This window comes from Doryrhamphus excisus, linkage group LG11, assembly GCF_037039965.1.
Source record: "Doryrhamphus excisus strain RoL-2023G ecotype Guam linkage group LG11, RoL_Dexc_Guam_v1.1, whole genome shotgun sequence".
NCBI classification, from domain to species: Eukaryota; Metazoa; Chordata; class Actinopteri; order Syngnathiformes; family Syngnathidae; genus Doryrhamphus; species Doryrhamphus excisus.
Window position 1 is genome coordinate 7,604,273 of NC_136367.1, and position 26,941 is coordinate 7,631,213.

General features: G+C 38.3%; 1 protein-coding gene across 4 annotated transcripts in view; it reads left to right on the forward strand.

The window, feature by feature from the left end:
- Nucleotides 1-26,941, forward strand: part of luzp2 (leucine zipper protein 2) — a 180,921-nt gene that overhangs the window by 59,589 nt on the left and 94,391 nt on the right. For all 4 annotated transcript variants that reach the window (XM_058075738.2, XM_058075728.2, XM_058075719.2 and 1 more), the window contains exon 2: nt 24,425-24,542. In XM_058075738.2, coding sequence (XP_057931721.2) covers nt 24,425-24,542 — 118 coding nt within the window. The remainder of the gene's footprint in view (nt 1-24,424; nt 24,543-26,941) is intronic.

A 26,941-nucleotide genomic window follows, 5' to 3' on the forward strand; every position in this document is an offset into this window, starting at 1 on the left:
ATGGCAGCTTGGTTGATGCGGAATGGGAAGAAGCTGCTGGAATTTCACTATATTTCTTGTCTAATTATTCAAGAAATGAACAGGAGAAAAAACAACAAATCTGCTGGAATCAGTTTGGCTTTGTGATCATTAAAACATACCAATCTATATAAAGAAAAAACTCACTTTTTTTTACAGTCCGAATGTAAAAAAAAGTGAAATACTAGAGAAAAGTGATATTTATTCATTTACAGACTGAACTTGAAACTGAAACCAGGAAAATGCAACAAAATGGAGAGCATACAAGCGCATTCAAGAGTCAAATTGTATGTTGCGTACTATAAATTTTTACATGTCGATAGGTCTACATTAAAATGAAAGCCTCTCATGACAGTTTAAGAAGCACTGGCATATAGTAACAGGTACATGGATGATAACATAATACTTGTAGCATTTTGCTGTATTATGGTCCTAACATTACTGGAACTACCTTCCAGGACGCCTTGATTACACATAGCAACATAAAAACCTAGCGTTGACTTTCCAAACTCAAAAATTAAAATTTAGCAGCAGCGGCGGCAGCACCAATATGTAGACTTAACCATAATGATAATAATATTAATAATAATAATGGCGGCACAGCGGTCGAGTGGTTAGCGCACAGACCTCACAGCTAGGAGACCAGGGTTCAATTCCACTCTCGGCCATCTCTGTGTGGAGTTTGCATGTTCTCCCCGTGCATGTGTGGGTTTTCTCCGGGTACTCCGGTTTCCTCCCACATTCCACATTTTGTCTATATGTGCCCTGTGATTGGCTGGCGACCAGTCCAGGGTGTACCCCGCCTCTCGCCCAAAGACAGCTGGGACAGGCTCCAGCACCCCCGCGACCCTTGTGAGGAAAAGTGGTAGAAAATGAATAAATAAATATAAATATAAATATAAATATAAATATAAATATAAATATAAATATAAATATAAATATATAAATATAAATATTTATTATTATTTATATAATAATAATAATAATAATAATTATTATTATTATTATTATTGTTATTGTTATTGTTATTGTTATTATTATTATTATTATTATTATTATTATTATTATTATTATTATTATTATTATTATTATTATTATTATTATTATGTTATGTCAGAAGCACTGAAAAAAAGAGACATTTTTATTCATGTCTCACATAAGGGTTGAGGACGATGGGCAAAATAAAAAAATAAAGTGGATTTTTCCTTTCATTGTACTACTCCATGATTGCGTTTTATATTATTATATTATAACATATTATTCTCCACAGCGATTATTTATTGGCACATTGTTTAATTTGGACACAAGCCCACCCAATGATCTGATAAACATGAAATCAAAAAGGTAGCAGTGAAAGAAAGATTAAAAAAAAGGCGAGCTGAAGATAACATGTTGTGGCTTATCTTTAATCTTAAAGGTCATGAATGAGCCAGGGACCTACAGCAACAAGAATGAGAGATCCTCCACACTTTGACAGTCATGGAAAGAGACGTACGAGCCGCGAGGGAGGAGGGAGGGTTTTGAGCTGAAGCCATCTCTCCCGCTTCTTCATTTGTGAAGAAATGGAGACACTATGAAGAGCTTACAGCAAGAAGCATGTTAGGAGAAGCAGGCCAAACTCTTAACGTGACAAACGGGGCATCCTGACCGCTGCAGTGAAGCCAGCTTTAGCCATTATCTGTCTCACTTCATCATGAGCTTAAGATCTTGCGCTCTTCAGTCTCCCAGCAGAATTTATCCAAATGTTAATAGTCTTGGCTGAGTAACAGTGAGGGAAGAGTATCACAGTTGTTGCTGGCTCAGCCAATATCTGAAGTGGAATGGCTAAGTCTCTGCTTTGGCTTTTAACAGGACAGGCAATTCCTTTGGGGAAAGTGACTTGGCTGCACACATTGTGCCAAATATTGCACATGACATATTCAAATAGCGGGTTTATATTATGCAAATCATATGCAGCGGCACAAGAAGAGGTTACTTGTCGGTAGTAGTGAGAGAGCTTGGAATTTACTTCGGCCTCTATTTCATTTAAAGGGATTTTCATGAATATTTTCAAATGAATTTGAAACATTTTCGATAAACACTTATATGAAACACTTCTATGCTAGGACTACGTTATGCTAGCCATAGCATTTCAGTATGTGGAATCAAACTATGGAATGGATTGAGTAAGGAAATCAAACAATGCACAACGATGAGCCAATTCAAGAAACAATACAAGCAGTTGATGTTTGCTAAATACAAGGATGAAGAGTCTTGAACCAGTCATAATGTGCTAAAAAAAACAATAAAAAAACATTAAACTGTATTATGGAAAGCAGGAAGTGAACAAATGTAACAGTTACTGATTGTAAAAGTACCAGATGGAGGGGTAGGATTTAATAAGTTTTGCTTCTTCCTACTCCTTTTGGACATGTGGAACTGGGAACTGATTATGGGATGCACTCAATTGTAATCTGATGCATGTTCAAATGAAATAAAACCATTACCATTACCATAATCAATGTATAAATGTGTATGTGCAATATGTGTAATTACCATAATTAAAGCAGGCTAGCAATGTGGATCATATTAATTATTGTGTCAATGAACGGCCGAGACACTGCAGGTTTTCTCTCCAGCAGGTGATTTAATGGACAAGCTCCTTCCCTCAAATTGAAGGAGGTGCTGATCATTAAAATCACCTGCTTTAGTGACCGGCTGGAAGGAAAACCTGCAGTGTCTCGGCCCTCCATGACATGAGATTGACACCCCTGGCTTGGAGAAACGCCTATCGTAGACTACGAGCCTCGAGGCGCCCACTTGACAATCAGGTTGAACGAATCAAATTCCATCTGTTCATTGATCATCCTACAGTATCCGTCATTTGTGGTCAGTACCTAAACATTTTATACTTTAAATGCACTTCATACATGTGTGAGGCAAATTTAGCCCTGAAACCTGGATTGTGTCGAACAATGGTGTAACGTCGTGGAGCTGAATCTAATCTGATAATCATCTAATAATTCCAACAATCACTTTTATTGTAAATGTTGATTCAAAATCGGAGGAGAACATCAAATTCCAGGTAACAGGAGGATTTGGAGATGGGGGTGTCCCATCCGTGTGTCAACAGTAGATATTTTTATGGGCGTATTAATTAATTGCAGCTTTTCGCTAGTTGGTGGTCCCAAAAAAGTAGCCAGGCTCTAGAGGGCTCTATTTTAATTTTGCTTTCATAAACATTTCATAAACACTGCATTGATTATGATGGATTCATTCATTCATTTTCTACTGCTTATCCTCACGAGGGTCGAGGGTGTGCTGGAGCCTATCCCAGCTGTCCTCGGGCGAGAGGTTGGGTACACCCTGGACGGGTGTCCAGCCAATCACAGGGCACATATAGACAAACAACCATTCACACTCACATTCATACCTATGGACAATTTGGAGTGGCCAATTAACCTAGCATGTTTTTGGAATGTGGGAGGAAACCGGAGTACCCGGAGAAAAGCCACGCATGCACGGGGAGAACATGCAAACTCCACACAGAGATGCCCGAGGGTAGAATCGAACGCGAGTCTCCTAACTCTGTGGCCGACGCGCAAACCACTCCTACACCGTGCAGCCTGTCTAAGAATGTGTTTTGTAAATACAAATGCATTTGTAATGTACAATTTAAGTGACATGTTTAACATTATAACAAATTAGAATTTGTTGTTCAACCATTTTTATTGTTAATAAATACCATATTGGTAAAGACCTACGATTGGCTTGCAACCAGCCCAGGATGTACCCTACCTCTCACCCAAATTCAGCTGGGGTAGGCTCCAGCATACCCTCGTGATACTAGTGAAGACAAGCGGCATAGAAAATATATGGATGGAAATTGGTAAAGACATAATAAGTGATCCTCTGATAAGGGATCTCAAATCAAATCCCATAACACATTTCTATCCATAAAATGTGAGTTACTTCAGCAATGCCTGACCGGTGGTTTACTTTTTTTACATCCTGCTCAAATTGAAAAACTTCTTGTTAAAGCTTCTCTATCTGTGCGATTAAACAAGATATTGGTAGCTCATCAAACATAGACTATGTTGTTGTTCAGTGAATTGTCAAAACGAATGTGACAGTTTAATGACTGCAACTGATATGCAGTGTTCCAACCGTCATGTTTGCTCATTGTTTCGGATGTTGCCTGACAGTTAGATGGGTCCAGGTTAAACTAATGATGGAGTTTGCGTGTTCCTTCAATGCTTATCTTGGTTCTTGCGTCGACAGAAGTCTAAATTTAATAACACGCTAAAAAATTGTCCTTGGATGTGGATTTTAAGGATCTGTGTCTGTGTTAGACCTGCGATGGCTGGTGATCTGTCTTGGGCACCTCTTGCCCATTGTCAGATCAGATAATAATCAGCTCACAACCCTGAGGAGTGGTATAGATCACTATCTTGACTTCAACATATTGAATCATGTGCTGCTAATAAATTCTATTTCCTTTGGTGCTAAAATTCTGAAAGCGATTTAATTAAACAAAAAAAAGGTCACATAAAAACAAATTTATGGGTTTGAAAAAGCCAGTTCTGACTCACAGATCATGTAAAAACTATAAACACATCAGCTACACTATTACCCTGCACCTTAATCCTTATAAATAATGAACGGGCACAAGGTATTTGAATGTTCTTGTGCATGAACACTCTCTTGAACATCCCCATGGACCAAACAACAACTGTTTACTTTGTTGAAATGAGGCTTGCCTAAAAAAAACCCAAAAAACAAACAAACAAACTTGGGGCCACAGTGAGCCATGGAAGTTAGCAATTATTCAAATGCAAGCAAACATAATTGGTTTTGTGTTATCTGTTGACAAATTGTGAAAATACAAGGACTGTATGGCATAATCAGTTCAATGTGTACCTCAGTTTTAAGGTCACTTGGTTCCAAAAATGTAAAACAGAAAGATGCTTTGCATTGATCATTTTTAAAATGGGAAATACAAAATAATATAGATATAGCGTACATTGTGTGCATTAAATATGCTGAAACCCGAGGTTCCTAAAGTATGGTATGTGAATAAAAACAAACAACAATTAGCGATGTACACTAAGAAATAACAGAGTGCGCCTGAACCCCTCACAGCAAGATTTCATTTCGGCATATTGGTGAAAAGCTCAGTGAAGGTTCACCCTGAAAATGAGGCTTTATTGTATTTTTGTACTTTAGATGCCACTGTTCATGATTGTTAAATTTTCCTCTTCAATTTGGCATTGAATTATATGGCGACTTAAACCATAGCTATTGTGAGGGGACAAAAAAGTGAAGCTCAAATTCAACCCATTCAAACGGATTCAATAAAAGATATGTATGATGAATGATTACTTATTTATTCATCAGTGCTGATGTGAAACCTAATCTAAATGTCAAAACGCAAAATGCCATTTTTTGACCCAGAACTATTGAAAAATTAATGAACCAATTAATAATGTTCAATATTTCAGTTTCAATAAAGAAAAAAAAATACTTATTTAAGGGTATTGAAGTGCAGTAGAATGAAGTACATAGCTTCAGGTCAAATGTCTCAAGGGTTCAGAAATCTGGGAACCACTGCTAGAACCAATCCAACGTTGGTCAAAACATCAACAAACATCATCCTGCTTGTAGGGTTATAAGTGACAAAGCAAATCAGTTTGTATCTCATAAAAGGTCTTGCTAATAACACATTCATTTCATTTTTTTACTATGCTGAGGGCCAATGAAAAGCTGCAATGTATGTCGTCATCAGGAATTACTAGCTACTGAAAAATTACAGTTTGACTCTATTAATATTAATAGATACTATATAAATAGGAAAGTTGCTGGGACTTGACAAACAGTATTAAACCATTTCACACCACAGTGTGGTTCCCCTCAGTTCAAATACAAAATTACATTCTTTAGACAAGCAATTTAACTAAACCTTCATGCAGCTTCATTCAAGTGAAAAATATACAAAGCTAGGGATACAATATAATGAGACAGATGCTTTTTTTATTGCTGATTTGTGTTTTGAAGACACACATCAGCCAAATGCAGACCCAGCACATTAAACATGGGAACAGATGCTTAGAGTCCAGGTACCAAAGAGCACAGCAAGAGGCAGTTTGATGCTTTCACTGAAACAGCGGAACCACATTTAAGGAGTGGCGGGTGCTGCATTTGGTACTTGGGCCTTCAGTGGGGCGTGTCGCTACAACACCCTTATTAATAAAGCAATAAAGACACCAACTTAAAGGGGACCTATTATGCTCATTTTTCGGCCCTTTGTATTGACTTATGGACTCCTATAGAGCAGCGACACACAATAACCCGTATAGAAAGCTTTTTCCAGATATTACAGAATCTGTACCTATTCCAGCTGTATTTGATGATGATGATGATGATGATGACGTAGCCCTTTATTCTTGTCACTTATACAGGAGTACAAGCGAAATAGTGAAATCATCTGTCCATAAATACACAACATACTATGCAGTGAGACAAGGGGTGACAGGACGGGATGATTGGGCGATGAAGGAGGGGAAGAAGGGGGGCAACACTAGGAAAGGGGAGGGAAAAAAACAACAACTCCAAACTTGACTCTTATTATCTCTTATTTCTTTGGATTTCGTGCTTCTCGCAAAAATTGTCTGTTTTAATGCATTCTACCCACCGCCCGCCTCCAGGCACACCCGGGCAAGCCCAAATTAGATTGACATGGCACCACGTGAAAGCTGAAATGTGACTGGACGAAAAACTGTAACACACACTTACATTCCAGGAAGACAATAGACTTTTGAGAATAAATTAATACAATTTTATGGACCAAATACAGGAATTAAAAAACTGTTACATTTGACCTGTTGAATACAGCTAGATATGTAGATATATTTTATTTTATGAGTCACTTTTTGAGACTATTTAATTGAGACTATTTGAATATACTTTCAGAAGTCATGATAGTTTTCTTGAATATAGCAAAACCGTTTTGAGACACTGATCAACCTAAATGATGCTAAAATTGAGGCCTCGTGTGGTTTGAGTTTTCCTTCTCACCCATTTGGCTCAAACTGCAAATCGTACAATTTTCAAGGTTGCAATCTCATGCCTTAAGAGTTATTATTATTATTATTATTATTATATCAAGTACAATTTTCTTCGGAGGTCCCTTTTAATAGCGGACTTCTGTTATCCAACCATAACACTATCTGGTCTCTCACTGGAGGCTCGGTATTATGAAGGCACATATTGAATGAGGTAACTATATGCTTATCTAGTGAAATAATGTGTTCACTGTTTTTTCCGTCAATCTCAAGCAAGGCTGCCCACATTCACTCTCATGGGGTGATACTGAGGGTGAAAACCTCTATTAACCTTGGTCCCTTTCCGTCCTTTTCAAGATTAGTGGATCTTTCAGCGTGGTAGATAAATTCTCTTTTAATACATCATTATGTGACATAGTTCATTAGAAGCAGTCCAAATGCTCTGCAGATTATAAATTAATTTTGTTCTTAAATATGCAAGTAAGTGTAATTATGATGATTTAAAATCCATAATTGCTGGGAGATTACTGGGTGTGCACGTTGCAGTGGAGCTGTGTTCTTGCTTCCCGTCCTGTTTTTAATCCATTTGACAGCATATGGTGGAAAAGATACCACAGAATGTTTTTACGAAGGTGAATGCAATTTGTTTGTGTTTACTTGCCTAAATCAAGATACATTTGACCTGAATACCTCCATTAATGTCATTTCAATCCTCAAGACAATACCTCCAATTTGCCCCTTTGGCTGATGCATCCTTTGCGTGTGTGGCTGTCTTTCTGTGGCTCATGTTTGTCAGCCTTGAGGAAATTTAGTTTTTTCCCATTATTTCCCATCACTCTCCCGTTTAGTTTACAGTATTTTAAGCCATATTTGAAAAAAAAAAATATTTCCTGTGCTTCTGTTTGTTTCTAGTGTAGGCGAACCAGGAAGAAAACACAAGGGTTGTGCAATGTGGTGTAAACAATGCTAACAGTATTGTCAGAGTGTATTTCCATGTATGCCAGATTCATGCCAGGCTGGCATGAAAAAGCGACAAACGTCATATTGAGGATGGATGATCTAATAATAGGTCCCCTTTCAACCTGCAATAACAGCCTGTTGTTCTGCCAATCGAGTCTGGTGCTCATCTCACCAAACAATTACTGACACCTAATGACCAATGTAGAATACTACAACCAATATAGAAAACTACATTTACATGTCTTTTTAATGGCTAATATCGCAATTCTCTATTGCTATAACAACACAACTCTCATACTTACTCCCATACTTACTCTCATACTCTCATACTTGTTCACAATAAGTATTGCTTCTTCTGGTTCTACAGCGCTGAGCCTCCTGGGTTATGCAGTACAGTGGTACATCACTTTTCACAAGTAATTTGTTCAAAAAGGTCCAACAAAACCAAATTGGGCAAAAATAAGTCATGAATGACATGGATTAATAAGTAGACTAGTTTGTTACATGCTGTACGATAATTAGGATGGTGTATATATTATTATTATTATTATTTTATATATTACATTATTTTTGATTTTGTGTTATCCCTACATTTTGGACGATTCTATCTTTGTTGGAACAGTTTGAGGAGGAAGTATGACCGTGTCCCAAATGCTCATAGCAAGGCCCATAAAGTCATGCTCAGATTGAACTTGAAGGACCTTACTGGTCGTGAAAACGGTGAGGTGTTTCAATACAGTGCTTTCCCCCATATAATGTATCTTCCTTCACAAATGCATGAACATATTAACAGGATAATGTGTCATTTTGTTACTTTCTTGCATCATCACTATTTCTTGCTTTTGGAAGCACCAATCACTTTTTATTGCCTTTAACAATTACAATAATGCACAATAATGCAATGCCTGCTCAGGGGACAATCTTAATTTTATACTCAAAACCCCATCTGCAACGTGTTCATATTGTTCTTTCAGTATGCTGTTATACTTTAGCTAAAATGCCCAAAATGCTCACACATGTAGTATGAAGTGTTTCTCCAACATATCTTGCACAACTGACATTTTATGAACGGAACTCATGCACGGGAAAGGAGATTGTTGGCGTAAAATACAATGCGACAAAGGTGACCATGTGTGGGGAATCTTGACTAATTGAAGTGGCATTAATACTCCAATGGAAACATTGCTACATAAAGGTCATTTGTCTAATTATGACAGCACAGAGAAGTTGTTCTGCTGACTATTTCTGAAACAAACGCAGCTGTGTTATCTGCAAACAAGCTCATTAACGTTCTTTGCCACAAACTATTGTTTATGTGAGCAAAACACCCGTATGTCGAAGATGCAACTATTTTTAAAAGAATAAAACATTATCGAAATGTAACAATACATGGGTAGTTTGATATTGTTGTGTGATAACTACTGCTGGTATGTAGTACAAAGTACCTGCCACTCTATGATATTGACAACACAAGATGCCTCAGGCATATCACTAACAATCACTATCACTGCCCACACTAACAAATATTTTCAAAAACACACATTTCTCCCACCGGGGTGTTAAAAAATGTCCACATACAAACACATTTACAAGCTTACTTACTAAAAATATTTGCTTAATATACATATTTTGGAATTTGCTATATTTAACCACTAAATAGCATTATTTATGAATTCATATGTTTGACCTGCAAAAAAAGGTCAGTAAGGATAATTCATAATGCCGCCTACAGAGAACATACTAACTCCTTATTTCTAAAATCACAAATACTTCAATTCGCTGATATAATTCATCTTCAAACAGCTAAAATAATGCATAAGGCTAAAAACAACCAATTAGCTAAAAATGTCATCCAATACTTCTCTACAAGAGAGGAGAAATATGATCTCAGGGAAGAAGTACATTTGAAACACTTCTATGCTAGGACTACGTTATGCTAGCCATAGCATTTCAGTATGTGGAATCAAACTATGGAATGGATTGAGTAAGGAAATCAAACAATGCACAACGATGAGCCAATTCAAGAAACAATACAAGCAGTTGATGTTTGCTAAATACAAGGATGAAGAGTCTTGAACCAATCATGATGTGCTATATATATCACTATATTGACACTTACTATGGTACCCATTATGGCATTGGATGCTCATATCACCTCCTACGAGGTACCAGGTACATTATTAAAACAAAAACAAAAACCTTAAACTGTATTATGGAAAGCAGGAAGTGAACAAATGTAACAGTTACTGATTGTAAAAGTACCAGATGGAGGGGTAGGATTTAATAAGCTTTGCTTCTTCCTACTCCTTTTGGACATGTGGAACTGGGAACTGATTATGGGATGCACTCAATTGTAATCTGATGCATGTTCAAATGAAATAAAACCATTACCATTACCATTACCATTACCATTACCATTACCATTACCATTAAATTGACAATGACAACTAAGCAGCGTAGTGGTCTCTCCTTCTTTTATAACGTCCTTTCCAGTGTGCAATCAGGGATAAAAGTAAGGAGTTGTTCTTTTGTATGGTTACCATTACCGTACTATCAGGCATTAACTCGACTTACATAAGCATTGTAGGAACGGACATGGCACGTAGTTTTGCATTGTTTCATTACTGCAGGCCTTTGAGGCTGTGACTTCCAAATCACTGGTCATGGTGATTTGGCCACAAGTCTTGAAAAAATTTTGCATGCAGCTTTTCATCATGTTTTAGTCGTCTGTTGATAGAGTTATATGAAGCTGTCATGAGGTTCTCAAGCCCAGCCCACCCGCTGGCCAAAGTTTGAGCTAGCATGATGAAATACAAAGAAAGACTTTTCCCATCACTCATGGGATGAAACGATGGTTGAACAGAACGGGTGAATGACAAGAGAGGATTTTGATCGCTGTAACATTGACACATTGAAGCTCGGTGTTTTAGATCTGATATATGTGTTGCCAAAACATTCAGCAATAGGAAGTTTGTTTTAATAGTACCAGAAAAGTGCATATCAAGGTTTCAATCGCCTACTGCAAGTGTTGACTGATTTCTATTTCCTTGATTTTGCTATCAAATTTTAGCACTAACATATTCTTTTTTTTCAGTAAGACTTTTTTATACTCTCATTAAAACATCTTATGTTAGATTAAGATGTTGAAAAATAATAAACTTTTCCCAAAAGCTTGTCTACTGCTGCATTTCATGCACTCTACCCGCCAAACAAATGTTATTAAATGTTCAGTTTATAAGCCAAGGAAAAAAACACTTTCTATCTCTACCGGATATTTGTTTGGGTTTGTGTTCTCTGTGTTTGTAGCGGCTTTCTCACAAGGCATCCTCAGGCAAAGAACACAGACACACTCCTAGACGGAGACAGTCTATCTATGCACTTGTAAAGCTTCTATCCTTAACCTTAACAATAAAATCCGTGTTCACATTATAGTCACTCATTTACAGAATATCCACTGTTATTTGAAATTAATCCCATTGTTATTATTATTGTCATGATGTCAGAATTTTACCACAATTACTAATTATTAATTTCACTTAATTATACCTCACTAAATTGCACATCATGGCTTGTGACTTCCTTTGGGCGGGGTGGATGTGTCATCAGCTCCTGTCATTGCTCAGTGAGAACACAAAATGTAGAACATTTCACCATATTAGAAAACTCTCCAATGACATCAGAAAAAGTTGGGGGATGTCGCCAGATCCAGCGACAAAATCGCCAAGTTGGTAACACTGGTCATTGGCTCGCACCCCACGTCATTGTACCTTAACAACTGACATTTGACTCGACAAAATATACATGGTAATGGTAATGGTAATGGTAATGGTAATGGTAAAAAAAAAGTATTGGATGACATTTTTAGCTAATTGCTTATTTTTAACCTTATGTATTATTTTAGCTGTTTGAAGATGAACTATATCAGCAAGTTGAAGTATTTGTCATTTTAGAAATAAGGAGTTAAGAGTTAGTATGTCCTCTATAGGCGCTATTATGAATTATCCTTACTGGCCTTTTTTGCAGTACATTTAGCCAGTGAAGATTGCTTTTATAGTTATTATCCCATATTTCCACACAATAAGTAAGATATGGTAGATCCAGAGAGCCATAAAGAGTGTGGAGTGATTTCCGATTGAGAACAAATTTTGCTTTGTTCAATATTGAAATATTTCTGTCCACCTTATGTTGTATATTTGTAATATGAGGTTTCCAGCTCATATTTTCATCTATTGTGATCCCCAGAAATGTATTTTCCTTCACCCTTTCAATGTCTACACCGTCTATTTGTATTTGCTGGTACGTGTCCTTTCTGCTGTTAGCAAACAGCATGATTTTAGTTTTACTTAGGTTCAAGGACAATCTATTATCATCCCTCCAGAACAAAAGGCAGTAGTCTCATCCGCAAATAATACCAGCTTTATAGGACCAGATCCTGTCACGTGTTCAATCATTGATGATTTTTGCAGCATTTGAGCGTCTTGGACCGGCCGTGCAACAATGTTGTTCACCGTTTCTCCACTTGATAGCGATGGCGTTTGACAACAAAACGGCTCTTTGAGACGTCTCTTCAAAGTGAACAATGGATGCTGGTTCTTTAAAGTGAAAAGGCCGTCATTTTCTTGTCCTTTTTCTATGATTGGTCAAAATAAGTGGTGTTTTATGTGTCGACTCTACGCAGAAGGGAGAGGTTGGTGGTTACTCACACAAGCAGCAGGAAACAAAAGCTGAGACACTCTGTGTTTCTCAAAGCCAATCTTCACAAAAGCCCAGATGTGATGGCTGTATCTTTCAGCACAAGACATGTGTTCCCAGTCGAGCTGATAAAACCTGATGTCGTCGGGTCCACGTTGAGAGCCAGTATCCGCTGCTTCAATCTGGTTGGATGTTGAGTTGGTATCGTGGGGAATCTCAAAGTGAAACAACTTTTCAGCTCATTGCCTCAACCTACTATTATACACATCTTCCAAGTCACAGGCGATGCAGCTCCAGTAGCTTACGTTATCTCTCGGTAGTGGCCTGGGGCGTACTGAGTGAGACGCTGTCACTACACCAAAAAAGTAGTTCTTGGGTGTTAGCTCCTAAATAACAATGTCACTGTAGCTTGGTTAATATGCGGCATGGCATTTTTTGAGGTTTTTTTTTTAGATGGCTTTATCGGCGGAATAGTTTCCGATTATGTTTATTTTTTGCAGCCTTGTGCTAGCTGTTTTTTTTTTCTTTTTTAAGAATGCATATAAATGGCAAAGATATGTTTTCATGTCTCACATAAGGATTGTAAATTATGGGCAAAATCCCCCCCCAAAAGTTCAGTTTTCCTTAAATACAAATGTGTACTCTGAGATGAAGTGATTTAATGCTTTAAACCAAAACTTGTATGGGAAAAATCATGCAGTAGAATTGATTTTATTATGTATATTACTGGGTGGCACAGCGTCGAGTGGTTGGCGCGCAGACCTCACAGCTAGGAGACCAGGGTTCAATTCCACCCTCGGCCATCTCTGTGTGGCGTTTGCATGTTCTCCCCGTGCATGCGTGGGTTTTCTCCGGGTACTCCGGTTTCCTCCCACATTCCAAAAACATGCTAGGTTAATTGGCCACTCCAAATTGTCCATAGGTATGAATGTGAGTGTGAATGGTTGTTTGTCTATATGTGCCCTGGGATTGGCTGGCCACCAGTCCAGGGTGGACCCCGCCTCTCGCCCGAAGACAGCTGGGATAGGCTCCAGCACCCCCGCGACCCTTGTGAGGAAAAAGCGGTAGAAAATGAATGAATGAATGTTTATTACTATTACTACTGTATTTCACAAGGCAGTGCTGTGTATGGCTCGCTTTTTTATTATCTGCTTATTTCTAATTTGGCTGGTGAGATAAAATCACTTGGAAAACTTTAGAGATGGGTGAACAGATACAGATAGTGGTTGTTCTTCATAGTTGCAACACCATGATCTGCAGTATCAGTCCTGATTAACATTGTTTACTGTTTTTTAATGCCTTAATGTTTCTTGAATTAAAGAGCCAAGCCTTAAACACTCAAGCCAAAATCGGCATGCAGATCAAAAGATCCCCTTTGGCGACTTCGTAATCAGGAAAAAGCCAAAAGAAATTTGACACCAGTCACCCTTTTTGAAAATTGAATTGAATTTGGAAATGAAATCAGAGGAGAGCGTCAATGTCAAGCTCGCAAGCTTTGTGTCAAGACATTAGTAGACATTTTTGTAGGCGTCTAAATGACTTGCAAATTTCTGCCAAATCCTGGTGGTCAAGTAAAGTAACCCCCACAAATAGTAGGGATCTACTATACTTTCAGCACTGTGTGCTCAGCTGATATAAATAAACACATTGGTTCTCAAGTTAAAAGCAGAAGTATTCTTGCCTTTGGGATATAGATTATGCCTCTGGAGTAAAAAAAAAGTTTCTTGTTTGCTCTGATCCAATATCATAACAGACATCTCTGAGGGATAAAGTGGGGTCTCAACAAGAATTGTTTCTGAGTTTTCAACAGATAGAAACATTGATGCTGAGCAATGTTTGCCTCTGCGAGAAGCAAAGGGATGACCGGATCATACAACCTTGAAGAGACAAAGTGTGTGCAATTACAGTCAATATTTGATGGGAGCTGGCAATGGGGTTTCTGAGAGGCTTTTAAAAGATATAAATTATGGTGATAAGTCCCTAGATTGGGGGCATGCCATCGAGGTTGATGCCATAAGGGAAGAGAATAAGTCAAAACAGCATCTTGCATCCGGTGACAAGCACGTTTAATTTACGACCTCAGTCTTGTGAAATATAGGAATGATGGTATCAAAGACGGTGGGCTCATATATGTCACTGTAAAAATGATTTGGCTTGGTCATGACTAACAAGAAAAATAAATCAGTTTGTGTGTTCAACATGCAGAAAACAGATTTTAGTCTTCACATTACTGTGGATAAAACTGATCACCAAAGGACGAAAACAAATTGGTTGAAGTGAATTTAGTATTGGCACAATATTTTACTGCTTTTGTAAAGTCAGATTCAATGTGAATGAATAGTTATTGCATTCTGCCTGCTTTTTTTGCAATATTATATAATATATATTATTAAACATTTATATATATTTTTATTATATATATATAATTATATTATATTTGCAATATTGTCGTGACAAATGCATTTCCTCTTGCAATGAGGTGCCTGTCTGTCTAAAAATATTAGCGTCTCCAAATAAACCATCTTCTGCAAAACGTCAAGGGAACATAATTGGCATCTAGCATGGAAATGCTTGCAAGTTAATCAGTAAATTATTCATCCAACATGCTAATTATTTCTATTCCAATGCCTTCAGCCTTCTTACAGTGAAACATTGCAAAACATAAATGGTGAACAAAACAGTATAGCTTCTCAAAATTGTGTCAAACTGATCATTTAATCAGTTTGACATAAAAATGTTGAATATGAATTCTATGTGCGTTTTGAAAGCACAATATCTCAGGAACACTGGGACTTTGCCCGGATGAACCCTATTTCTTCTTTCTTTGTGTCTACCTTAGTTTTTTTGACTCGGTTTACGTGTAATTTCTGGTTCGCGTACAATACGTCACTTTTCTTGCCGTGTTATCAAGTCCAACTGTGTTCTTAATATAGTTTTTTATCACACCCAGCTTTCTAACAAATACATTATCATTAAATACAAATACATTGCTAAGTTACAATATAGCAACCGGTTCTAGAAATTAGCTATATGACTGTGCCGGTCTATGATGTCATCAGTAGTTCACTGTCAAAAATGTTAAAGGGGACCTATTATTTTTTATAGGTTTGCACATTTGGATGTGAGCCCTGAAAGAAATTTGGGATGGCTCAAAACGCTAGGTTTGAAAAGGCGTGGTAAGACCGTTCCTTTGTGACATCACAAATGGGCGGTTTCCTTACATGGGCCATTATGCTGCCGGACTAGCCAACAAAGTTGCTGAAGCCCTACGCCTTTCTAACGTTACTTGGTTGTGTTGAAGAATAGTAAGTAATTCAAGCAGTAACAGTTTATCAGTGTCCTAACTGTGTTCATTTTGTGTAAGTCATGGAGAAGAAGCACTTGTCGTGTAACATTATAGCACAGAGAAAGCATCTATCCGGGTTTTTTTACACACTGGTAGTCCCGCTAAATGCATTGCACATTACGGATACTGTAGAATGCTAAATCCTAAATTCCTAATGCTAAAATTCTAAAGCTACTTACCATTGAGAGACGTCTTGAAGTAACCTCTTTTCTTGAAAACCTTCGGATTGTCCAGTCTCTACATCCGGATTGGATTCAGGATCCGACACATATGGCTGTATGTTAAAAGCAGACATTTTAAAAAGTTAGCAGCACAAACCGGAAGTCTTTCTCTGCACTCGGCAGTGTGAACAACCACAGCAGAGTGGCCGTGCCTGGAGGCGGGCTGTGCTTGGAATACATTAAAACAGACCGATTTTGCGGGAACCACGAAATCTGAAGAAATACAGCTGAACAGATGCAGAAACAATTCTAGATGCATATAAATGATGAATGAAAGGAATAAATGCTTATTATTATTTCTGTTACCTTCAGTGGAGACATGCTTGGTGCCAAAGACACGATGTGGTAGCGAGGCATAACCCGACACCACCTTCCTTTTTTTAGCTTCTTCATCAAAATGCTGGCACTATAACCTTTAAGTAACTAAAAATTGGGTTAATGAGGTGAAAAACACAAGAAATAACTCATGGCAAAACAGGAAGATGTGTGGATTTGTGCCACATCGTGTCTTTGGCAACAAGCACATCTCCAATGAAGGTAAAAGTAACCTTAAATGTTAATTTTTTTCATTCAGCATTGATGTGCATTTATTAGAGCTGCAATAAAAGCTTGTTGTTCCAACAATTTTGGCCAATTGAAATTACATTTCTAAAATGTACTTAATTATGCAACAATACAGTTTAGGTAAATTACTTTGATTAAAAGCAATACTTGGAAAATGTAGCTTATAGTGAATAAAATATTCTACCAGGCAGAACATTTTCATTTCTGAGGTTCATTCATTAATTTTCTACCGCTTATCCTCACAAGGGTCGCAGGGGTGCTGGAGCCTATCCCAACTATCGTTGGGCGAGAGGCGGGGTACACCCTGGACTGGTGGCCAGCCAATCACAGGGCACATATAGACAAACAACCATTCACACTCACATTCATACCTATGGACAATTTGGAGTGGCCAATTAACCTAGCATGTTTTTGGAATGTGGGAGGAAACCGGAGTACCCGGAGAAAACCCACGCATGCACGGGAAGAACATGCAAAGTCCACACAGAAATGGCTAAGGGTGGGATTGAACTGGGGTCTCTTAGCTGTGAGGCCTACGCGCTAACCACTCGCTGCGATGCAGCCCCATTTCTGAGGTTGTTTTCTTAAAATACATATATATATACGTATATATATTTTGAAGGGTTAAACAATAAAGGCCCAAAACATCCAAATACAAACTCTTCTTTAGATGTTTTCAAATGTTTTTGCTACTTTGATTGGATGAAGCTCTTACCTAACATCAGTTCTTGTCAATGTAATGCATTCATCCATTTTTAATGGTTTAAGTTTTCAAAGGGCAGTTTGTTTACAAAATGTGTGAAAACACATTAAAAAAAGAAATATTTTATATTCTCATTGCTGATGGATATTTGAGTTTCAAGCAGTGTGAAGTCTTGCAAACTGACTTTTTTGTCTGTTTTTTTTACCAATGTAGAGGTAGTATAGATTTTCCCCAACACCAGTTGGTTAATCACAGTCACTCACTAAATAGTGAAATACTTTACAGTGTCCGACGTACCCTGATGTACCAAGCATGCAATTAATATCCCCAGCTGTCTACAATGTTTTTATAGCTGCTGGTAAACATGAATGAGTTTTTTTTTTTTTTTTTTGGTGCATTCAGTCGGTGGTCATGCTCTGTTAAAGACATATATTAATTCCCTGACAGGCAGTGGACACTCCCTCTTATTAAACAATTTATTTGCAAACCCCCTAATGGCATAATTAATCTAGCCTGAAATTGGAAATACCTAAATCTCTGTCTGGCTGTAATCTGCATGACGACAAATAAACTCATGTTGGCTCAGTAGATGTTGGTTTCAGTGGCTTTCTTGTTTCTGTTACTTCATTCTACTACATTCATAATCTCATTCAATCACTGAAATGTTTTGGTTTATTTTAAGATGTAGCTATCAAATTAATGTAATTTAACACATTGGGTGAAATCCCTACAAAATTCAAAACAATGCAGTCGAACCTTCCTAGCATCCAGTCCGGTTAGCGTGTTTTTCAGTTAACAACAAAAATTTACATTTCCCTCGCATTGTGTACATTTTGCAGTTAGTGTGCAAAATGGTACGTGTCTTCTGGTAATGGTAATGGTTTTATTTCATTTGAACATGCATCAGATTACAATTGAGTGCATCCCATAATCAGTTCCCAGTTCCACATGTCCAAAAGGAGTAGGAAGAAGCAAAGCTTATTAAATCCTACCCCTCCATCTGGTACTTTTACAATCAGTAACTGTTACATTTGTTCACTTCCTGCTTTCCTAATATAGTTTAAGTTTTTTTTTTGTTGGTTTTTTTTTTTGTTTTTTTTTTGTCCCGTACCAAAGTACGAGGTGATATGACCATCCAATGACATCATGACTGGTTCAAGACTTTTCATCCTTCTATTAGCAAACATCAACTGCTTGTATTGTTTGTAGTCTTTAGGTATTAATACACTGAGGGAGTCCAACTGTGGCATCGCATCCTTAGCTTTCTAACAAAATGACAGATTTGTCGCCTGTCTATGATGTCATCGGTGGTTGAGTCAGTAAAATGAATTGAGTTTACTAATACACAGGAATATACAGGAATGTTCTATTTCTTCTTCTCTGCACTTCTATCGTCAATATACTACTCATGTCGATTGCTGAATGCAGCACATTGTCATGAAAGTCAAGTGTGTCGATGAGTTGGCAATGATTGTCATCAAGCTATATACGTATGCATGCATATATAACAATTTGTCATCAGTTGATGACTTGAATACATTATAAATGAAATGGTTATTTTGGTTACAATAATAAGAGGTACTGAATTTGAACAGCTGACTCCAGATATGTCGGAAAGTGCACACTGTGTGCTTCAATCCATCAAATTCCAATCTTGGTGAGCATTTCCATTTTAGGAACGACATCCCTCTTTGCATATCACATATTTTTTTTCTTCAGGTTGAGACTTTGAGCTCCCATCTTAGTGTTTTAGAGTGCCCTTGGACATTCATCATGAAGTTGAAGAATTCAGTAGATGCTCCAGGGCTTGCAAATGAATATTGGCAGTGATGTGGCAGAAATATGGTTTAGCATATGCTACAATATAAGAAATATGGGAGAGCATTGCAGCATTTGTAAATTTGTGTTCAGGCTGTCCAATAAAAGTGAATGTATTTCTTAGGCTGTTAACACTTTAATCATACTTAAGAAAGCTAGTCCATGTCAACAGGGGACCTAAGCAACTGCAGTTCTCTCTCCGAGGCTTGATGCCATAGCCTTGGCTTCCTTATTAAGCCATTGCTTGAATGGTGATGGTGCTATTCAGTGACATTGCCTTTATTCTGCTCCCAAATTATATTTCATACTGCAGGGTCAGCCTGAACAGCTCCAGCCCTTTAGAAATATTTGTCCTCAATAATAGGATTCAATAGATGAAGCCTTTCCCTTAGTCTCTGGAGTCTGATGAGTTTCATGAAGACAGCCAGGGCCTTCTTTCAAACTGCAGATGTCTGAAATGAAAGATTTCAGCACCTCTGCTTTAAGGCCAGGTGCCTGATGGTGCAATCTCTGATCATAAGTCCGTTTGTCAAGCACTGCCGTCTTTGTCATTACAAAGGTAACTGGTGTATTTTGAGGATATCACAGTGGACTTTCAGCTATCGTGTGTCTGTTGCCACAACAATCATCCTTCCCTAACTCCATCCATACATTTCTGTTGTCCTCACAAGGGTTACAGGTGAGCTGGAGTGTAGCCCTGCTGAATATAGGTGATGAAAGGCAGGGTAGATGTTCAGCAGAGGGGCATGACAGAACAGAGAACCACTACATTAAGGAGAGCACACACTGCAGCAATCTTTAAAAATGTACACACACAGAAATGTGTGTGTATCCCGGATGCTTTGCATTCACATTCATTCATTCATTCATTCATTCATTTTCTACCGCTTATCCTCACGAGGGTTGTGGGGGTGCTGGAGCCTATCCCAGCTGTCTTTGGGTGAGAGGCAGGGTACACCCTGAACTGGTGGCCAGCCAATCACAGGGCACATATAGACAAACTGTTTTAATTTATTCCAAAGCCCGCCTCCAAGCATGCCTGCACTGCTGTGATTGGTCACACATACAAAGTGCTTCCTAACTATAAACCATATAAGGAAGTTGGTCTCTCTGTGACGTCACAAAGGAACGGTTTTACCACGCCGTTTCAAATGGAGTGTTTTGAGCCATCCCAAACGTCTTTGAAGGCTCACTTCCAAATGTGCAAACCTCATTATCTGAAACTTTGGCATCATTTAACATGAGAATACAACACTGTAAATACATTTATAGGTCAGAAGAGTGGAAAAAGTATAATAGGTACACTTAGGTACACAGTTTGACCTGTGTCCAATTTCTTCATGTCAGTGTGAACAGTGCAAGTCCAGTTTTTGCAAATGCGACACAGGCCTCTTTCATATGCGGAGATACGCAATATCTGATATGTATCCGATGCTACTGCAACATTCGGTTTGCATATACCTCACCTACGTTACACAATTTGTCGCCGAAATAGATAGCAGCAGAAAACAGTCATTGGCGAATATGATTTTACAACTGACATGTGCAGAGTTTGACTCTACTTCCTGTGTTATTTATCTACTCATGTACCAGCTGTTTTGTACTCGTGATTTATGTGTTGTTATGGATGGTCAGAGATTTGGATCAGGGGGACCTACATTTCTCAGCCAACTTTGTGCTCATGGTCAGTAGCAATATACATTGCTACAATATACATATCCCTTGCCACTTTTTGATTTCGTTGCTTCACTTTATCATGTTTTTTTTTTCAAAATATATATTAATAAATCCTGCTGTTTCATTACAGTTTTGAAGATGGTCAATTATTCATCAAAATATGCATATTGAAGAGAGGTTTGCATATTTTTGGCCTAAATTAAGCATTTTCAAGCATCATTATGGCTAAATGAAGTGAAAGACACTTTTTCAGTCTTCCCACTACAAGCAAAGGCAGGCTTCCACCGTGGCAACACTTGGTTGAGGTGCACTTAGGCGGCAACCCTCTGGTGAGGATTACACAGTTTGCACGACAACAGAAAGACTTCATGGCTTTCTCGTTTCATGCGTGCCGCGCGGACATTTGGAGTGGCATTACGATGCATACAAAGAAAAAAGGTATTTTTAGCGAACGAATGGCCGTGTAGTATATCCATCTGATAACTCCACAAGCCTGCACACAGTGCAAGTTCATCCTTGACTAAAAATGCTATGTCGTGTTTGCATGCTCCCAAATCCGCACTGAGGCTGTACTCACCACGTACGGCTATGCAAGGTGTGTGTGGAAGTGGTATATTTTTGCTGATTATTTTGTCTTTCTTCCTGACTCAGTTTGAAACCCATTCCTAAGTTTAGAATAAATAAACGTTAGTTAGCTTGATATAGTGTCAGCCGTCTATTGCGTCACTTCGGAGATGCCGTAGCTTGCACATAAGCAATGTACAATGTCATTTAAACAAAGCTAGCAGTAGTGTCATAGTGTACATCCATGAATGTATCAACCAAGTGTCAAACATCACACTAAGGATTGATGATGTTGATGTTTTTTTCATGTCATGTGATCAATTCACATTACGTTTGCGATACTACGACTACATTCCCTTTGCTAACGATAAATGATTGTGTCTTATTATTGCTTAGCATTAGGTAATACAAGTACATAGGCGACTATAGGCGTGTGATTTCTTGTTTGCAAGGCTTGAATGATGTTAAATTTATATTTAAAAGGTCAACTAGGTTTTTGATGCTCTAACTACAAATATATTTTATCTAAAAATAAGCTCCTCATTAGGGTGAGGAGCCCAGTCATCCGGGAGGGGATCAGAGTAGAGCCGCTTCTCCTTCACATCGAGAGGAGTCAGTTGAGGTGGCTCGGGCATCTAGTCCGGATGCCTCCCGGACGCCTCCCTGGTGAGGTGTTCCGGGCATGCCCAGCCGGGAAAAGGCCCCGGGGCAGACCTAGGACACGCTGGAGGGATTATGTCTCACAGCTGGCCTGGGAACACCTTGGTGTCCTCCTGGTGGAGCTGGAGGAGGTGGCCGGGGACCGGGAAGTCTGGGCTTCCCTACTAAGACTGCTGCCCCCACGACCCGGACCCGGATAAGTGGAGGAAAATGGATGGATGGATGGATAAAAATAAGGAGTCTACATTGTGTAAATGCACTTATCTGGAACCAATTAACTACGATAAAAAAAGAGATTACTGTATGGCTTTACTACATATATCAACTATCAATTGGGAATTTTATTTAGCATTTCCAAACATAATCAGCAGAAGCAGAGCTTGTATCCATCACAGTATCCTCTATCCCGAACAACCTGTATAAGTTGCTACTGTTGTAGCACCGTAACTCAACGCATTATCAAAAAGGAACATCTGCTGTCTGCGTCAGACCAAAGGGCCTTAAGTTGAGTTCCCTTGATGGACATAAGGACATTCCACACCCCACACCCCACATTCAAGGCTGAGGGGCCCCGAGCAAGGCCAGGCTGACACTAATGGTGTACACTTGCAGTGTTAGCTCATTTTATGGGTTAAATGCAGTGGGAACATGACATGTACTGTATAAAACCAGGATGAGGAGACTGCTTGATGTAACAGTGTCACCGCTTTAGCCTTGCTCTTTGTGACCAATGTAAAATGCTGCAGGCGAAGATCTGACATGACAGGAACATTTTACTGACCAACCTCAATTTATCCCCTGTTAAACATAATTTGTCCTTGCGGAAATAATTTCCTGTCCTCCAGAATGCACTAAACTGATGGCGCTTTTACGCGACCTCTTCTTTATTGTTCAACTCCTTGGCATCTGCCAAGGGGCATTTGTAACTTATATTGTAAAATCTTTCAATTAAAGACTCACAGGGAATCACAGTAATCAAATTTATGATCTGGAAAAGAATTTTAAGGACTTTAATGTCTTTTTACTAGCAGTAAAATCAATGTATATACTTGATTTGACATTTCCCAAATTGGGTTGTTGGATGCTCTAAAGTTAGTCAACAAGGAAGTTGCACAAAAAAACATAGTTTAGCATCAGAGCTGAACCTCATGTTGGTTAAAGGGTTAAACATGAATTTAGTAGTGTTGATTCACACCACGGGCAGCACGGCGGTCTAGTGGTTAGCGCACAGACCTCCATCCTCGGCCATCTCTGTGTGGAGTTTGCTTGTTCTCCCCGTGCATGCGTGGGTTTTCTCCGGGTACTCCGGTTTCCTCCCACATTCCAAAAACATGCTAGGTTAATTGGCCACTCCAAATTGTCCATAGGTATGAATGTGAGTGTGAATGGTTGTTTGTCTATATGTGCCCTGTGATTGGCTGGCGACCAGTCCAGGGTGTACCCCGCCTCTCGCCCAAAGACAGCTGGGATAGGCTCCAGCACCCCCGCAACCATCGTGAGGAAAAAGCGGTAGAAAATGAATGAATGAATGAATGATTTACACCACCATAACCCCTGAGCTTGTATTAATTTACAAGCTTACAACTTAAGTTCATCCCGTTTCTTAAATGTGTATGTGTCCAAAATGTCTCTTAGTACATCTGGCATCTCAGTGGGTGTTCGTCATCACAATGAAGAACATTTTGACTTCAGCTACACTTCATGTAAACATGCTGTGAAGTAACATTTGTCTTTTTCTCTGGAGGCTTGGTGATAAAGGACAAAACAGCGTCTGCGGTGTCATTCAGTAGAAGCTCAACTTTACACAGATCTACAGGATGTGACAATACACCAACTGGATTTTTTTTCACCCCCTTTAATAGTTGAATGGACCGCATCCAATATTAAAATGGAAGTGTAGGGGCATGCCTCTGGTCAAGAGACATATCTCTCTAAAACAGCCTTCACAGAATGAATTGGTTGAAAGAAGTAAGAAAGAAGTTATTTTTTCTTTTCTCATTTCTATCGGGACAGTGCCCCATCAATTATTCCTTTTTGCCTTGTTCCTTTCCGTCTTTTCACTGATATTGCTGTTTTCTGCCATAGGTGATAGTAAGAACCCAACTATCTTAGTCAGAGGTCGATTTTAAACATGCATTTTTTTCTTCTCTTCTTTCTAAAGACAAGGTTATGACGGACTGGAAAAGAAGCTAAAGGAAGTCTTCTCGGAAAGAAGCAGCATCTTGCACCAACTCTCTAAGACATCTAAGGAGCTGGACAGCATAAAAAGCGACATACAGGTTGGACAATTTATTTTTCATTTTCAACGATAATGCGATATTCATTGTTTTGTTGACTGTAGCTCAGAGTGCTTTTCATGGAGTTATTAGTAGCAGTCTCAATGGTATTTTAAAAATAGTCGAAAATTGCAATCATTTAAAAAAAGCTTTTTTCCTGCATGACATAAACATTTCCTGCTTCATCCTTTTACAGCGGTTAAGGTACACTATTGCACTCGCCGGGCGAAAGGGTTTTTGACTGGTATTGTCTAAATCAGGGGTTTCAAACACGCGGCTCACGGGCCAAATGTGGCCCAAAGGACACTAGTTTGAGGCCCCCGCCTTGATATGAAAGTTTAATGTTAGTGCGGCCCGCGCAAGTTTGATATGGATGCTGTATGGTATCATGTACCCAGAAAAAAATATTACTTAAATTAGTACTTATTAATGTTCATGTTAAAGGTTAAAGGTTAAATAACTGTTAATAGTTATCCTCCCTATCCGTGTGGAAGTGGTAAGTTTTTGGCTATTTAAGTTTAAAGGAAATAACTTGAAGGCTACCGTTTAGGTCGCTAGCTCTCTAGTTTCCGAGTTAGCATGTGTCTCAAGACCCTGCAGTTGCGCAATATGTTGTAAATAAAAAGAGTATAAATGGGACTATAGTCGTGTTTTGTCATGTCTACAGGGCTCTAATAATGCTTTGTTCATTTTAATCTGAAAAAAATAATTTGTCTACCCACCAACTATATGTGGTTTCTTAAGTTTTTATTATTTGCCCTTTTATTATTATTATATTTATTTATTACTGATTGATTGATTTTCTTTATTCTTGATTTGTTTATTTATTTTTCATCTTATTTTGTGCAGAAAAATAAAAAGATATTTTAGAACAGTGGAATGTTTTATCAGAGCTTTTATTGTAGAAAATCGGAACCAAAGCACTAAAAAAGTGTTTTGTTTTGTTTTTTTTTGGGGGGGGGGGGGCTGATGCGGCCCAGCCTTGCCCAGACCCTAGCTCCAGTGGCCCCCAGGTAAATTGAGTTTGAAACACCTGGTCTAAATAATCGGTTGTTGCGTCTCCTTTCACTGAGAGCTGTGACTGTTTTTAACAACAAAGTAGTAGACATGTGCATTTTTGAAATGAATGTGAAATATTTGGCTCACTGCAAGTATATGAATGCATCTAGACTGCATTCTGACTGCTGATTGGATGAACAAGGGAAGGGGAGGTAGGATAATACATGCAGTCTCAATACCGCCTGTGACTGCTGCTGAGGCGGGGCAGAGCACTCATTATCAACCACAAATCATTATGTGCTTTCACTTTTCATTCTTAAAATACCAGAATCGCCATGAAAAGCCCATACATTTTTTCGATCATAACTTTTGATAAAACAGTTGCCAAGAGGATTTTGAAAGTCACCAGATTTAGCAAGAAAATCGCCAAGTTGGCAACACTTGGCTGTACACGAAATCGTAAGGAGGAGGAAGTTGTTCACAGATGGACAATACATGAAAGAATTGTTTTTAAAAAATCAGAGCATCTGTTTTCTGAATTAAAACATAAACAGGGAATTGTGCTGAAAATGAAATAATTTCTCCCTCTACAAAGACAGTCAAGGATAGGACCAATATAATGGGTATTGGTGGTAATTCAGCTAACTGTATTAAGCAAACAACAATGGTATACAGAAATGTCATCTATGTGATCCTTTACTTGGCTCAGGTGGTTGAGTGGTTGTCTCCCAAACTGAAGGTTGTGAGTTCGATCATCCCTGCCGTGGTCATGTCAAATGTCTGTGTAGCATGAGTCCTTTGTTATAAATCCAACATTTTCACAGTAAAAAATGTCTGTACAACCTTCCTGATACATGTGTTCACACCATAAGGGCCCTCCAAATATGAAATAACACCCATATTGTCACCCTTACACTTATATTACCCAATGTAGTGAACATAACACGTTAGCAATGTGAGTTCCTTGGTGTTACCTTTTTAACTTCTGGTTTCTGTACAGTACTTTCTACAGTGGTTATTCTCTAATCAGTGTAACATTACTGGCACCTTGTGACCACTGTAGAGTACTACATATCAACATCTTTCAATGTGTCTTCTGAATGCCTTATACTTGTATTTAATTCATTTTGCCATTTTTATACTTGAAATTATTTATTAATGTAAATAATAATAGATATTTTTAAACAGGATACAGTTAAGATCTGAAATTCTAAGTGCAGAGTGGCGAGGCATTACTATACACATTTAGATTTTTCAGTATAGTATTTCATAATTCATCCCCTTTTTCACCCAAGAAAGATGACATTGCTTTGCGTAATTTACATGAATTGTCAATTAAGAGTAGATATGAATTAATCACCTTTCAATTCCATTCAAATGCTCTACATTTGTGATGGTTTTTC